Below are 17,403 nucleotides of genomic sequence, written 5' to 3'. Positions count from 1 at the left end.
AATGAAACAGAGGATATGACCCCAGGCATTATATGGGCCGCGCATAAGGCAGTAATCAGGGGCACATGCATTAAAATAGCCACACGGAAAAAAACACAGAGACTGACCCAGCTACTAGAAACGCTACGAAAGGCAGTACTACAACATAAGTCCTCACCGACGCCACAGATCCTGGTCCACCTAACAGAGACGAGAAGATCCATCACCGAGCTACTATTGGAAGACACGGCGAAATCCCTCACTTGGACTAAGAGAAACTATTATGAGAAAATGATCAAGATGGACACTCTACTGACCAGGACATTACGTCCGCGACAGGATAGGACACACATCCCATCGATTAAGCACAAGGACGGCTCCATCAAAAACACCCCCTCAGACATAGCGCAGGTCTTCACAGACTACTACGAACAGCTCTACAACCACATGCCCAGGGACCCCACGGAACAGGAAGAGACGGAATCGCGAATGAAAACCTTCCTGAATAACCTCGACTTACCAAAACTCCCGACAGCGGCAGCTCTGCAACTCAACGACAACATTACGGTAGAAGACATAGATAGGGTGATAACAGGCCTCAAAGGCAACAAAGCCCCGGGCCCAGACGGTTTCGACGGGGCATACTATAAAACTTACAGAGAAGAACTATCACCCCACCCCACTTGGAAAGGCTTTTTAATGACTTTATGAACGGTGGGAACCCAGAGAAAGAGATGTCAATGGCTAACATAATACTACTCCAAAAACCGGAGAGAAACCCTCTACTTCCAGATAACTACAGACCCATCTCCCTTATCAACCACGACATCAGGATCCTAGCGAAAATCCAAGCTGACCGCCTCAAACCCTTCCTGAAAACTTTAATACACCTCGACCAGTGGGCTTTATACCAGACCGACAATTGTTCGAGAACACCAGAAGAAACATCGACCTTATTTGGTGCCAAACGACAACAGATACGCCCACTGTCGTTGTCTCGATTGATGCGGAGAAAGCATTCGATAGGGTAGAATGGCCCTATCTTTTTAATCTGTTAATGCTTTGGGGATTTCCGGAAATATATGTATCTACTATTAGAGCTATGTATAACCAAGTATACGCACAGGTGAAAATTACCGGCGCCGGACCTAAACCATTCAAGCTGGGGAACGGAACTACGCAGGGTTGCCCTCTCTCCCCACTACTGTTCGTACTCACACTGGAACCACTCCTACAAGCCCTACGACAACATCCTCACATACAAGGGATCACGGTAGGAGGACAGGAATTCCTCGTATCTGCTTACGCAGACGACGTCCTGCTGACACTCACAAATCCAATTGAATCCATGCGAGCCCTACAAGATGTCCTAACGAAATTCAGAGTTTTCTCGGGATACAAGGCCAATCTAGGTAAATCTAGCGCCATGCTAATGGGCCTGTCTGCGGAGGACACGGCGGCACTAGGGGCAAACTATAATATTCCCATAGAAAGGGACCACATAAAATACCTAGGGATCCAATTAACGCGCGATCCAACGAAAATATCCCAGTAGAACTATGCACCACTCATACACACCCTGATGCGGGACATGGAGAAATGAATAGATAAACCCATTTCCTGGATCGGTCGTATCCATGCTGTCAAAATGAATATATTACCCCGTATACTGTTCCTCTTCCAAGCGCTACCCATTAAACTCCTTAAATCAGATCTAGCCCCACTACAAAAAGCTATAGGGGAATTCGTGTGGCAAAACCGACGCCATAGAATATCCCGAAATATCCTATACAGACAGAAACAGAGGGGGGGGGGCTAGGACTACCACATTTATATTTCTACTATTTAGCGGCACAGCTCGCACAGGTGGCTATGTGGCACGCACCACTGGAAGTGAGGAGATGGGTGGACCTGGAGTCCCTCCTCACGGGTCCAGACCTGCCCCAATATCACATGTGGGTACCCAAAGATGAAAGACCGATCTTAAGAACCAACTGCCCCGCAATATTAAACTCCCTACGAATCTGGCACTTATCGGCACACAAATACAAATTAGCAACATCGCCGTCCCCATTAACACCCCTGCTGAGAAATAGGGCCTTCCCCCCTGCTATGGCACCTAGAGAGTTCGCAAACCTCAAAAATGTGGGATTGCAAAGAATGTGCCATATGTTTCGGGATGATGAGGTCGTATCATTTGAACACCTCAAACAGAAAGCACACCTCACACCAGCAGACTTTTTCCGGTACCTACAACTAAGAGACTATACACAAAACCTCCACATACAAAAAGCGGGCAAGGGACCATTGACCTTTTTTGAGAAAATGTGCCTTAACGAAACAACACCACAGGGCCTAATAACCATGATGTACGCGCACATTTGCTCCGAAACAGAGGAATGGGGTACATTGACATACACGGACACGTGGGAAAGGGAATTAGGAGAAGTACTGGAGGGGGTGGAATGGAGGGACATATGGGAGGCAAACTACTCGGTATCCATCTGTGTAGCCCTTCAGGAACAATCCCTCAAAACAATGCTCAGATGGTACACCACCCCGGTCAAACTATTCCACATGAAACAAACACCATCAGACGACTGTTGGAGGGGTTGCGGCCACAGGGGCACTTACCTTCACATGTGGTGGGAATGCCCAAAGGTACAAATTTATTGGAAGAAAATATACAACATAATTAAGAAAATATTTCAGAGGGCTCCGGAGCTCAGCCCTTGGACATATTTACTAAACAGACAAATAGATGACTGGACAAACAGGGAACAGAGATTAATCCAAAAACTGACATTAGCAGCTAGGAGAGCGTTAGCTCAGTCATGGCAGAAGGTAGACATGCCGCCAATTAAACGGGTCATATCCAATATTAAGAAAGTTCACCTAATGGACAACCTTACAGCTAGGGTACGGGGATCCACAACCAAATTTGAAAAGATGTGGGAACCCTGGGTAAACAGTGTGTACGCCTGACGCACCCCATCCCACCCCACAGGGGAACTGGAAAATGTCTGGGGGCCCCCCATAGGGCAGTGAACACAAAGATGTAGCACGGCCGTGCTGCACCCTGTACCACACCGGCGTATTCCCCCTCCCTCCCTTCTCTCCTGCTCTCTCTCCTTTCATCTTCTTCTTTCTTACTCTCCTCCCTCTAGTTAACCCTTTCTCACCACTGGTCTATACACTTTCACCATCCCTTCCACGGGAAGGGACATGAACGCAGAGCCCACTACAAAGGCTCCCACAACAGCCCTTGGACACTAGACAGGGTCCACATCGAAGGGCCTAGTAATTTTAGTCCCAACCCACATACCAAGCATTACCACAGCCACCACAAGCTGCTCAGCACAGAAAGTATGTTGAACTGCTCACTGCTGTTTTTTCTCCAAGTTATACAACAAAAAAAAATGAAGGATCTTTGTAACAACTAGTAACAGAAATGTCTTACCTGATACAGAAACAAAATGATGTTGTTATCATAGAGGCAAAGTTACCTGTATGTCAAATATCACTGGTCTGATGCATATTGTATTGTAACATCCCCAACAAGATTTTTCATACAAAAATAAAGTTTAAAAAATAATAATAATAATAATAATTAAATACATATAACATACAAGACAGACACCCCATCATGAGGTATGTTAGACCTTAGCATAATTTGTATCATAAATCTAATAGTTCGAAAATCTATTTGATTGTGCAGTAGATGGACAGGAGAAGGTTTTTACGCTTTCAATCAATTCGTCATACATCTGGGAGACTGAGAAGTTCTTGTTGATATAACTAATATGTTTTTCATCATCTAACATTATCTAACAGCAAATCTGCTAGCACAATGTATCATTTAAATTTTATGCTTTCTCAATAGAGGTGTAGGTAGCATGGCATCTACCCTTTAATGTCTCACCTCTGGAAATATACAATCATGCTAGCATATTAGATATCCAAGATCAGTATGCTATATTGGACAATTTGTCTCATGACCTTTCTATACCGGCAGGGCAAAGGGTCTTGTTATTCTCTATACGTTTATTGTGATTTTTAAAGAGGCCCCATAGCACATAGTATTGGTCACGATAAGTACTCGCAAAAAATAAAATCCAGATAGAATATGTTTTGATCCTAAAACTAGGAGTTACAAGTGAACTCTTTTCAGGTGGTTTACTTAAGTTGCACCCAAAAATACTCATTCAGGATTATTCACTAAACACCAGATTTTGCCCGAATGAACTAAATTTGGAGAAAATGATCTGCATTATAAATTCGCAGATTTACTAAAGCCTAATGTGGTAAGGATTTGGTGAGTCTGACTGATTCTGTACCATTGGCTCTGATGAATTCGGAAAATCACTAATATCCGCATCTGAATCAATTTACAACACTGGTATCGGAGATTTATCAACCGCCGCATGACGGCTGATGATTAAACTGAATGCATCTGGAAGGGTGCACATTCGCAAATTATCCAAATTATCATCATTGATCATTTAAAAAACTCTTTGCCCGCTGGCAATGACAGCAGCTTTTTTTATTTGAATTTATAACATCGGTTATTATGGATTTTTATTTGTCCTTTTTTGGGGCTGAAGAACAGAAGAATTATAAGAAGGAAGCCTTCTGATGGCAAGTATCTGCTAAACATTAAAACATTTAGCATATTATTATGTTATTATTTATATAGCACCAGCAAATTCCGCAGCGCTTTACCTGCTAAACATCAAAAACTAGTGACCGGGCAGCCATTTCTGCCCAGACGCTAGAATAGACCCCATGCTGTTTGGATGTGGCCTAAGAAATAAAGAGGAGGATATTCCCACTCCATCACTGTAGCCCTCCCACCTCGCTATCCCATGCAATATTATATATTTTCCCTGCCCTTCCTGTTACTTTTTTTCTCTCTATTCCCCCCTTCCCGACAAAGAGCAATGGACCAATCAAAGGTTTCTATATGAGAAGTCTTTGATTAGACCTCGGAGCAGCTCCCGTGACGTCACATGAGGCGCGGCGAGCAGCGTCAGGAGCTTCACCCGGTGCTATATGAAGGTGAGTAAAGGCTTCATTGAGAGCACCTTTTGAGCACTTCATTTAGAGCCTATAGGGCATTATTCACAGGTTCAAAAAAGGATTGGAGAAACCATTTAACTTTCGCGCCACATAGTGGTTTTAACTATTTGCAAATAGTTCTTGAATTCCAAAATCCGGACATTGATGAATTCCATTAACAATGTCTGCAATTTGCAGTCGGAATAGCCCTATATGCAGCCGGATGGTTTGGCCCCATTCCGTTCGGGGTCTGCAAGTGTAACACTGCTTATGAATTATAGAACGACATAATATTTCTCTTTGCTTTGTCTGGAAGTTGTATAGAATTACAGGGATGTCTCCTTGGTGATATTTATGTAAAAGAATGTTATCAATGTAAGCAAAGACATTCCAGAAATTGTTATAGTAAGTTTGTACATTGATCATTACCTTCGTTTAATACACGATTTCAGTCTCCAGTTTATAGTATGGCTACAATAATACTACTAATACCCATTCTATTCTATAGCATAAAATGCTACAATCATATAAATACTCAACCGAACGAGGCTTCTGCTGCTTGTACTATGACTGCTGGAATTGAATACACTGTCTGCTTACAAAGGCCCCTGCCCGCACATGATACATATTCAGGAACTCACTAATAGTCATGATGTGCGGATACATCAGTTGAAGGTGATACCACTCTGACTACAATAGCATACTGACTCCATAATTGTACTAATATTTGAGTAAAGGTCAAAGTCAAATGTGGTCAAATGAAACAAAATTAGAATATCATTTCATGAATGCCTTTGATTTAATATTGGGTAGTACAATATATACATTAAATGCAATTCTTTACAATTCCCTACACAGGGCTGTCCACTAATGTGTGTATATTCGCCAATTCCATATTAATTCAAGGGTAATTTCACATAGGCCAAAATTGATAAAACTGAAAATATAGCTGACTTGTGGAGTTTTTCAAAATGGGCTATTGTGGCCTAGACTTTGAAACTCACTCCGAATGCATTTGGAACTACTGATATTTCACACTTTCATGAATATCCTTAGGAGCCGTCATTGGCGGGATATGTACACTTTATATATCACTTAGTGATATAGATATTTGTTTACCATCCTGCAACATTTTTAGAAAGTAAAACAAAAGTTTTATATAGAAATTACTAGGAGAATCTTTTTAAAAGAAAGATGTTGTGGATGCATTGAATGGTTGTCTTGAACAAGGGACATTTAAACCACGGAGTGACATTCCTTGGGATGCAAGTTTAGACTGCGTATTACTAAGAAGTATTCAAAATTGTTCTAAGGAGCTTAACCTTGGCCTTAGACACAATGTCTGGTATTCAAGCCTCCCTAGACTGCAACTCCCATTATGTTGAAGCATCCTTTTGACGAGGCTTGTGGTGGATGGCAGCTGGTGTTCCAGAGGTTGAAACTCCCTAGATATGTCTCTTTGAAGTCTGCGGATGTCCTGCATTTCAGAGAAGGAAGGGCAGTAGACTTCTAATCCCCTTTACAGATCAATGAGTCACTCAGCTGCCATTCAGAATATATTATATGTGCACCTCTTTCAGAAGGCGAGGATATTCTTTCACTTAACTCCTGACGACTGACCGTGCTTCCAGTGCTCCCTTCAGCTAAACTGCTGTCACTAAAAGGAATTAAGGTAAATGAATTGGAGTGTGCTTCATTAATATTTTACGATGGATAATAGAATAGGGAAATAATGTTTTAGAAACAGCAGAATACGGAGTAGAAAAATCATGTAAAGAGAAATATTTATAGTGAGTCTACAATCAATCTTGGCCATTGGTTAAATAACCATGATTGATTGTGGACCCACTATAAATATTTGTGGAATGTCAATCCCTATGTTGATAAAGGTTCTTTCCATTCATTATTTAGCAGACATCGCTGTAATTCTGAGAAACTGCTAGACCTAGTCAATAAATTCTGGCTTATTTATAAAAGGGTGACTTGTCTGGAATTAAAAGAGAATTCAGACTGGAATTTTAAATTTAAGTTCAACAATAGCCAAATTGATAATATAGCTGACTTGGTGATTTTCTTTTAAAATGTGGATATTGTGGCCTAAAATGTTACTTTGCTTGGAATTCCCCAAAAATGTACACTTTAGTGAATAATCCTTATGGTGTCATTCTACAAATGATATGCAGTGTTATTAGAGGATTTAACCTGGGTGTTAATTAAGTTGGCTGCAAAGAGTTAATTTCTTATCCTACAGTTTCTGGTCCAAAACCAGCTCTAGGAGGGCTTTAGATGCTGAGGATACTAATTATGGCAACAGATCTGTACCAGAATTCCTTTTAAAATGGCAACTGACCCTATAAGAGAAAACAATGACCTTTGCCTTGACATTATATGATATATTGTATAATAAAGAACTAATCTTCCAAACATGCCATGATGAACTTGGTCACATATTTCTGAGACTCAATAGTTATGCAGATAGTCTCGGTATCTCTCACTGTGCTGAGTTTGGTGCTCGGACCATGGAGAGGTACATTGTCCACCTCATCTTGGGATAAACGTACTAGAATTGAGTTTGTTGCCAGGTGCTAGTTGTGTTGATGGCCAAACTCTTTGTTGAAGTAACAATGTATCAGTTTGTTTCAGCAACTTTTGGTGCATGGGCAATATTCTGCCCAAGTGGACTGAATTGAGACAAGTCTCATTTGCGACAAAGCTGCTAGAACGTAGCAACCAAACATCCTGGTGTTACATTAATAAACATATTATAAGCCCTTCTCTGGAAAACAAATCCTATATTTTTGCACCTCATTTATCACTTTGCCCCAGAAATATGATATTATTTGTACATACTGCCCATTGTGCTACAAGACATTCCAAACACTCAGCCGTGAAGCACCTACACGAGGCGTTTACATAATGTAGAGAAAGGGAAACTCTTCAGAGAAACGGAAAGTGCAGTAAAGAAATGTTGGGTCACGGTTGCAAAAATGGGGGAATCACTAGGAGGAATCCATAGTTTGCCAGTGTGAGCACTCAATATTTAGAATAAAAACCAAAGAAAACGATTACAAGCGCTCTATCTCAAATCCCTATGCACATTTAAATAACTGGAGATTTTTTTTTGGACCAATATTTAGCACTAATTTTCCTGCTGCTTATCCACCCTTGTGTTGCCTCCGCTGATATTGAAGAACCTTGTATCCTTAGACTTACCCACTGCAGAGCTACGGGCTGGTTCATCGACCCTCTGTCTGCAGAGCTGCGTGCCCTCTGTGCTATCTTTTACCAGGCAAACCTGTGATTTGTTGCAGGGTTTGATCTGAGAAGATCGAATGGGTAGCTTAACTACATCGATAACCTGTACAGAGCAAAGTGCAGACACAAACACACTTCCTGGAATATTTATTCTTGCAATCAGCTATGTTTTCAATTTGGATTTGGGCCTAAAATTTTAAACTGACATAATTGCACAAAGAATCGGACACATTTTACACCTGTGTATGCTTTCGGCTAAACTCTGTTTAGTGAACATACCCCACTACATCCTACATTCATCCTGTCTGCCTCCAGCTATGACCGATATATATTTTAAATGAACACTCCAAATACATAAAGCACTTCACTTTTATAATTGGGTGCAGGAACACCGCCCTGGCTGTCAATCACACAGCCAGGAAGGCTTTCTTGCCCTACTTCCACACCTGTAAATGGTGGGTGGGCTGTGGCTAGTGCACAACTGCCTTCTCAATAAGCTGTACTATGGTTGTGGGGAGTGTATATTATGGATATGGGGGGTGGGAAGGCGCTTGCAAGGGCTGCAGCTTTTGCAAACTGTTCTTTTTTTAATAGGAAAATTAAGCAGGAAAAATACAAGCATGCATTCTTTAAGGGTATATATCTACTAACAAGTAAAAAAAAAATTACTGGAGTGTTCTTTTAATTTTTTTGAAGAATATATATACTTAATACCATAGAAGGTATGCCCACAAGGTAGCAAGGCTTCTTAAAATGCTTAGTTTGGAAGCATGATGAGCAGTGGCACAGGCTTGGCTTAAACCTTGAGGTCCCACTGACAGTACAGGTTATTCAAAAAACAAAGGTTAGAAACAGTTTTCACAAAGTTTAAGCACCATGGGAGCAATCTAGCGAAAAATAGAGAGGAGGCATGCTTGTATGGGTTTGACACTTTAGTATATAGTAGTTTGTATTAAGTATCTTAACTTTTCTTTTTTTTTTAACTCATTTTATTTGCTTTTATTTTTCTATGCTTCTAAGTCAAATGGGTCCATGGCATAAGAGGGACTTTCACCAACCGAAAATAACATTAACAGAAAGCTTTGTATATATAGCTTGCATACATAGATTCAGCACACTATAATGACCCCCTGCTCTAAAAAAGATGAGGTGCTAGGCTGTGTATCAGAGCGCTATGTCGCTACCTAAGGTAAAAATTAGAACAAGCTCTGGTTATATATGTTTACCAGTTATACATGAAGCTCTGGCTAAGTGGCTATATATGTTTACCAGTTATACATGAAGCTCTGGCTATATATGTTTACCAGTTATACATGTAGCTCTGACTATATATGTTTAGCAGTTATACATGTAGTAATGTTCAAGAGTCCCTGGGTAAACATGAGAATATCTTTAAATACTGATTTGCTCACCTCACCTCTAAAAATGTATGTCAAATTTCTTTACATTGTAAAATGTAAAAATATGCAGACATTTAAAGAACAATTTTGTAGCACTCCCTTTCTGATGCAATGCCTACACTCTAAATAAAGAATTATAAAAAAAAAACATAGACAAAGAAAACACACATTTACATTGTGAATATTTAACATTGTTGAGCAAAAACATATAGAAAATTAAAATCAGACCCTTGGTATTGTTTGATCTCTCAATGAATTTAATAAAATTCATATGCAGTCCTCACAACCCTCCCCACAATCCCCGTTGAGTACTACACAAATGGAAGCCATGTGATGGTAAGAATGGTAAAAGATCAGAGTCTGAATGGATTGTACCTTGTAGTGATCCATCTAACTATTGTTATTAGCTTATGTTTTACAGCATAGCACATGTACAATATGAAATCAGTGGCACATTGTCATTATACCAACCCATGCTGCTGTCGTTAACGCTGGATGTTGATCTGGAAACAAACAGACAAGATGACGTTAATTTACTAAACATTGAGATGTGGAGAATTTTAACCTTCATTGCATGATCAGTAAACCCTTATTTAGAGTTTTGTTAATAAATCCCATATATTGTAATGGTAAATGTGAATCAACCTAGCCATCTGATATAGCTACTATAAAATCTCAGACTGATTTCACCCATGTTCCCTTCATGTGCCTACTCCTCTTTTAGTACATTGGTATTTTCTCAGCATGACATCAGGACTGGCCTGGTGGCAATAAACACTTATATATTACTATCAGTGCATGTCAGCTTCCGGATGCATACAGCCCAAAGTCACAAACCTGTGTACAGTCCAGAAGTTTTATTCAGACTGGGGTGCATGCCATGAATGTTGTCTCTTGGGTTGTTACGTCTGTAGTTACGTTCAGTAGTGTGTATCCTGGCTGGTTCATGCTGGCATGGTGTATGGCGTCTTAGGAGGGTTCACACACAATCTGAGAATGTTGGGTTTTATTGACAAGGTTAGAACACACCTTTGCATTTATTAATTCTATATACATATTTTTAAGTATATATTTTTTGAATATGAAACCGGAGCCAAGAATGCAATAACATTTTTGGATTGAATTATGTGTTTTACAGTATGACTTCCAGATTCATAATGAATACAGATAGTGTTGGAGACGTAAAACAAATACAATTAAATAAACTGCAGATGAAGTAAATTTTGTGAATATATCAGCTGGACATTACAGGCATAAAATATCTTAAAATTATAAATTGGGTTTCAATAACTGCATATGTATATATGTGTGAGTATATTTCTACTTGCAGTGTATTGTGTTTGCATCTGTGAATATAGTGAGTGTACGCAGCTCTATAAATACATGCAAGGTCATTAATACTGTTAGAAGTGAGGGGAGTATAGGGGGGTTTAAGGTTTGAGAGGAGCTAACATGGGGTGTTTAGTGTTATAAGGATTAGCTGAAGAGGAGTTGTGGTATAACGCGTGTTTACAATTATTCAGTTTACGGGTAGAGTTGCTTAGTGTTTAAGTGGAGATAAACCTAGGATTAAGGTAAAGGGTTTTTTCAGATTTAGACTTTGAGTGCCTTAATGTGGGACTAAGGAAGGGGTCTGTTTGGTTATGGGAGGGGTTTACATTTAGGGTAAGAGAAAAGGAATTTTTTGCAAAGTATTCACTCTAGTGTGTCTTCTGTAGTACAGTCATCTATGATTGATAACAGAGATGCAGAAGTTGTTATACTTTGTGATCTCTTAGTACTGTCTTGTATGCCGTGTGCATCACTCGGTGCTGTCCCTGTTCCTCCTGCAAGACATTTCCTGTGTGAGAGGCTGTTAGTGGGCAGATAGGAAATGATCCCTTATACTTCCTGTCCAGCCTCACACACAGACACTGAAGGAGCTGGGCCAGCACTAAGCTTTACACCCTCCATAACTGTTCCTGCAGCTCCGCTATCAAGTATAGGAGGCTGACTGGACTACAGAGGACATTGGCCAAGGCTCCTGGTACTTATCTGCCCCCATCCACGCACTTGAGTTCCAAAGAGACACATTAAAAGTACTGAAATCATGCCTCCACTGCAGGTGCCTTCTCTACGTAATGTGAAATCTGGCCCTGTGCAAGGGTACATGTATGTATACGGCACTGTGGAAGGAATACCAGCATAGGCGTGCGCACGGGGTGTGCCGGGTGTGCCTGGGCACACCCTAATCCCCGTGGCACGCCTATGTATTGAGTCCTGCAGGAACAGCGTTCCTGCACTTTTATTTGAGCAGGAACGCTGTTCCTGCAGGCACTCAGTGCACCCCAAATGCCCCCTTCCGGCCCCCATGTTCCCCCTATCATGGGGGGGGCAAGAGGTAATGGACCCCAAACCCGCCCCCCCGGTCGGGTGCCAGTCTTCATCTCAGCCGCGGCGAGGGAGCTGTGTGCTCTCTGCTCCCTCTCGCCGCGCGCCGTTTGCTGATGCCGGAGCCGGAATATGACGTCATATTCCGGCTCCCAGCTACAGCAGACAGCCCGCGCGGTGAGAGGGAACAGAGAGCACACAGCTCCCTCGCCGCGGCTGAGATGAAGACTGGCACCCGACCCACTGGACCCCAGGGACAAGTCCACACCAGCACTCCAGGTAGGGAGGCTGGGTGGACATTTTTTTAATAAAAAAAAAAAAAAAATTGTATGTCTGTGTGTGTGTCTGTGAATGTATGTGTCTGTAAGTGTGTCTGTGAATGTATGTGTGTGTATCTGTGAATGTATGTGTCTGTAAGTGTGTCTGTGAATGTATGTGTGTGTGTGTGTGTGTGTCTGAGTGTGTGCCTGTGAATGTATGTGTGTGTGTCTGAGTGTGTGTGTGTGTGTCTGTAAGTGTGTCTGTGTATGTGTGTGTGTCTGTAAGTGTGTCTGTGAATGTGCGTGTCTGTCTGAGTGTGTGTGTGTGTGTGTCTGTAAGTGTGTCTGTGAATGTATGTGTGTGTGTCTGTGAATGTATGTGTGTGTGTCTGTGAGTGTATGTGTGTCTGTATGTGTGTCTGTGAATGTATGTGTGTGTCTGTGAGTGTATGGGTGTGTGTCTGTAATTGTGTGTGTGTCTGTGAGTGTGTGGGAGTATGAGTGTGCACGCGTATATATATGTGTGTGTCTGTGTATGTGTGTCAGTATATATACACACACACACACACACACACACACGTATATTATTTTTTTGGGGGGGTGGGAAAAGAGTTCCCACACTTTATTCCCCAGGACTTCTCCAGAGATCTCCGGATCTCCCCTGTTGGCTCACGCAGAGGCGGCACTATCTGAGTGTCGGCTCTGCTCTTAGCCTTCATGGGCTGGCGGGGAGATCAAAGATCTACCTCACCAACCCACAGCAACATGGAGGGAGGCAGGAGAGGACCAGGGGAGCTCTAGATAGCAGCTCTGCCAGGTTCCTCTCACGAGATCTGAGCATTGCCAAGGCAACACTCAGATCTCGTGAAAGTTAACTCTAGCTCCGCAGGCTAGAGTTCACTCTCCACTGGACCACAAGGGATGGCACATGGCAGCAAGGATCCCCCCTCCCTACATAAGGTAGGGAGGGGGGGTATTTACTAATCTGCCCCCACCTCCACAATCCCTCCAAACATACAGCCCATACACACACAGCACCTAGACACATACAGCACGCTCACACACACCATACACTAACCGCACCCTCACAAATACACACAGCACCTTTACAAACACACAACACCCTCACAGACAGCACACTAACCGCACCCTCACAAACACCCCCACACACAGCACCCTCACACACACATAGCACCCTCACACAGCACAGTAACAGGACCCTAACAAACAGACAAACACCCTCACACACAGCACACTACCAGCACCCTCACACAAAAACAGCACCCACACAAACACCCTCACCCACATAGCACACTGCCAGCACCCTCACACACACATCACACTAACAGCACCCTCACACACACACTAACAGCACCCACCTCACACACTAACAGCACCCTCATAGCACACTAGCAGCACACACAGCAGTGTATGTGTGTATATATATATATATATATATTACATATATACACATGCGGCGTGTGTTTGTGCTTTAGGGTGCACACCCTAATGCAATAGGCTGCGCACGCCTATGAATACCAGGGTGTACATTCACTGTTGCGATAATCTCAAATCAGACGCCTGAGAGTGCTTTCACTAGACTTGTTTTATATTTACTGCTTTTGCGCTCCTCACTATAGTATATGCTTCGATAGTGGCTGAAGGATTGAGAAAGTGTAACTTTCAGAGAAGTGATTGTTCCTGTCTAAGTCACATAATATTACTAGTACTACTCAACATGTCTGGTACTTATTTTCTTGATGTCAGAAGGATAAAAAGCAGAGTAGACCCACAAGAGTCTTTAAACATAGTGACCTAGTTGTTCAATTGTAGTTTTTGTTTCCCATTACGTTCATCTTTTCCAAGAAAAGAACCAATGGCTTTAATGAAATTGGAATTTGATAAATCACAAGTTAAAATATTGTAATGCTATTTTGAAAAAAAATATTATTTTAATAGGGATTTCTGCCCCACTAACTCTCAGCGAGGACAGCCGGGCCGTAAGAATGAAGAGGTTTCTGAAAGTCTTGCTAATTCTTGTCGTGATGGAGGAAGTTGTGTCTCAAAACAAACGTGCTAACAAAGTTAACTCCAGGATTCCAACACGCAACAGAAAACCCCAGCAGACGAACATTGAGGAGGGTCCAACTGGTGTCAAGGAAGAACCAAATGCTACTTACCCTTCCATTGTAAACCCATTGGTTCAAACAAGAATTCCAACATCAGTACCACAGCCTAACCAAAAGTATTCTGAAGATATGAAGCTTTATTTTTTGAAGAACACAATGACAGCCTGCAACGATGGTACAACAGCTGGGTAAGAAATGGATGCAGTCCATGCATATACAATTCTAGCTCAAGTTAACCTGTCCATATCTCAATTAACAATTTTATGCCCAGATGCCAAAAACACTGCCACAACCATATTTACATGTAACAGGAGATTGTATAACATTATTCTATTTTTTATTTCTCCCAGGTATTATTTAAGAGAAGCAAAAGGAAATAAACGATGGATCATATTTTTGGAAGGTATTGCTGAATAACAGAATGAAAAAATAAATTGTTACTTAACTGCCATACTTTTATGACATGTTATATAAGATGTTTATATGAAATATTATATGCTTTTTGAGCCTGCTACATGTATTAGGCTCACAGCGATCACATGCTTTGTTGAAAAGATGTATGACCCATTGATGCAATAATGATGGCAATGGACTCTGCTATCAGACCTTGCACTTAATGAAAAACTGTACTATCACTCTTCTCCAGAAATGTAAAGTTTCAAAGAACCAATGGAACACTATAAATTAGGACTGGGAACTCTTTAAATGTAACATCTCAATTGGTGGATCTTAGGGTGAAATTAGTTTGGTGGTCTTCACTTCCTGGATGAGTTCTCTTAATGTATCTCCCATATCTTTCACACTGTTTTCCTTAGAGTAGCTATCCTTTCACAAGAAAAAAAAAAAAAGAAATTAGTAGTAATTCTGGGGCATAGACCCACCATTTGTCTCAGCTCTTCCCATAATGTTACTGATCTCCCAGTGCAGATCTACTGAACGTGTTGGTGTTCTGGACCTGGTCATTACATGAATTATGTCAGTGGTATATCAGCAATAGACTTCAAGTCAATATTTAGAAAAGAAGGTGCTGAACAACTGTTTTAGTAAAAGCAGAAAAAAATAAAAAATTACATTCAATATCATGCCTATGAACCTATGAGTGTTTTCAGTGTATTTGGCGTTCTATAATTTCAATGTTTTTTTTATAACTAGGAGGTTGGTGCTGTTACAACAAGGAAACATGTGATGTTAGATATAAAAGTGCCAAGCGTTTAATGAGTTCCTCTGAATGGCCACCTACCAGGAAAGGTAAGTCAATTTTACCATTTGATGCATCTGGACTGGATTATTTATGTCTCAATGCCTCAAATAAAAAAGTCAGGTTACTTCCTACCTCCCTCATTATCTCTCCCTATAAGAGGAAAATAATTTTAAAAAATAAACAATTGTCGGCAGAGATGGAAAGTAGGATTGAAATACACTAAACACACAATATAACCCAAAAAGTGTGGTGTCTGCATTGACTGTGTAAGGAATAAGTGGTTCTAAATACAGTGAGATACATTAGAGGGGCACTTCAGACACCCACATGTTTAGTACAGTTTAGATTACAATTAGTTATGCCAGTTGGACTTTTGAAATAGTTTTCATTGCGTTTTACACCCTTTTTGCCCTCCATCACAACTTGGGGTGTTTTACTCCAAAAATTCCAACAAACATGATATCATGACTTAGGCTTGGGAGATGTAGTGAATCTTTCTTTCTGCAGTAGAAAGCTGATAATTGAACTACGTACCATAGAAATTGTTGTTGTGTCCATAAAGTACTACTTTGGGATAGGCTCATCAGAGCAACAGAAAGTTAAATGAGTATTAAAATTAGGTGACTTATTTCTTGGTTTGGTGACAGCTCATTGAGGCTGCAGAGCCTAGGTATTTGCAGAATCTTCATGTGAATATAATTTTTCTGTTTTTGTTCGTTTTTTTATTTTTGTATTCATATACATTTTTAAAATATTATTTATATAATAAATAGAATTAAAAACCCAAAAATAAAAAAACCCCAAAGGGTCAGCTCCAGCCTGGGGTGTCAATTGAAGAGATAATATGGGATAATTGTGTTTCACAGATTACCGTGCAGATGTGTGGACTCTTATTTTACTCTAAAGTGAGCAGAATATTATTTTCACCAGTAAAGAATCATTTCTCAGACTTTTCACAACTGAAGAAGTTATGGAGCAATATCCATATATCATGTAAAATCATTCCACTGAGTTTTAGTCTGCATCCTGTATTGGCATGTGAAGAAATTTGGTTCGTCTGAACCAATTTGTCCAGGAAAAAAAAATGAGTTTTGGGTGAATCAGGTTTTGTGTACGTGGTGTTTTGTTGGGACAAATTTCGTCTACGCGATCATTTCAGGAAAAATTATCCAGAAAAATCTAAATCTATAAAAATGGATATATTTTGCAGTACACTAGATTTGTAAATAAAATCGACATTTACTGGACTCACCTAGCCATCAATCATCTTTTCCATTAATCTTCTTTTTTTTTGTCACCACAGATAGAACTCACAAGAACAAATTAAATGACTTGTCCATTACCTGCCTCTTTTTATTTCGTGATTCGTCCATATAGCATTTTGGAATTTGGACTAATCACCAAACATCAATTAGCAATTCATTTGAAAACAAATGTTCATGTCCTTTGGATACATTTTGCACGTTGTATTATAATATCATTGAGAATCATTGGCTTGGATTATTTATTTATTTTTTATATTTTTTTAAATTCTTTATTTTGGGTGTGCACAGAATAAACAGGCAGCCGGTATGCGCCACAACAGCGACATCCAGTTAAATCGGTATACATAGGTAGTACAAGTCGTGGCATACGTTATACAGGCACAATTTTATAGTTATTATAAAACATCAAACGATTAGACGTCGTGTTTGTAATATAACTTGCTAGGCTAAACATGCATTGAACAGAACTAGTTGCTCTTCAGGTGT

At 40.6% G+C, this 17,403-nt stretch overlaps 1 protein-coding gene across 2 annotated transcripts in view; it reads left to right on the top strand.

Annotated features, from left to right (window-relative positions):
* The first annotated feature begins 6,503 nt into the window (after positions 1 to 6,503).
* LOC134571754 (palmitoleoyl-protein carboxylesterase notum2-like) overlaps positions 6,504 to 17,403 on the top strand; it is a 46,917-nt gene continuing 36,017 nt past the window's right edge. The window contains exons 1-4 of one of the 2 annotated variants that reach the window (XM_063430327.1): positions 6,504 to 6,709; positions 14,282 to 14,639; positions 14,802 to 14,854; positions 15,604 to 15,699. In XM_063430327.1, coding sequence (XP_063286397.1) covers positions 14,329 to 14,639; positions 14,802 to 14,854; positions 15,604 to 15,699 — 460 coding nt within the window. In that variant the 5' untranslated portion in view covers positions 6,504 to 6,709; positions 14,282 to 14,328. The remainder of the gene's footprint in view (positions 6,710 to 14,281; positions 14,640 to 14,801; positions 14,855 to 15,603; positions 15,700 to 17,403) is intronic. The other variant, XM_063430326.1, reaches the window with a different exon arrangement.

Source organism: Pelobates fuscus, chromosome 8 (assembly GCF_036172605.1).
Source record: "Pelobates fuscus isolate aPelFus1 chromosome 8, aPelFus1.pri, whole genome shotgun sequence".
NCBI classification, from domain to species: Eukaryota; Metazoa; Chordata; class Amphibia; order Anura; family Pelobatidae; genus Pelobates; species Pelobates fuscus.
Note: the sequence above shows the minus strand (reverse complement) of the source record. Positions and strands in the feature narration are given on the sequence as shown.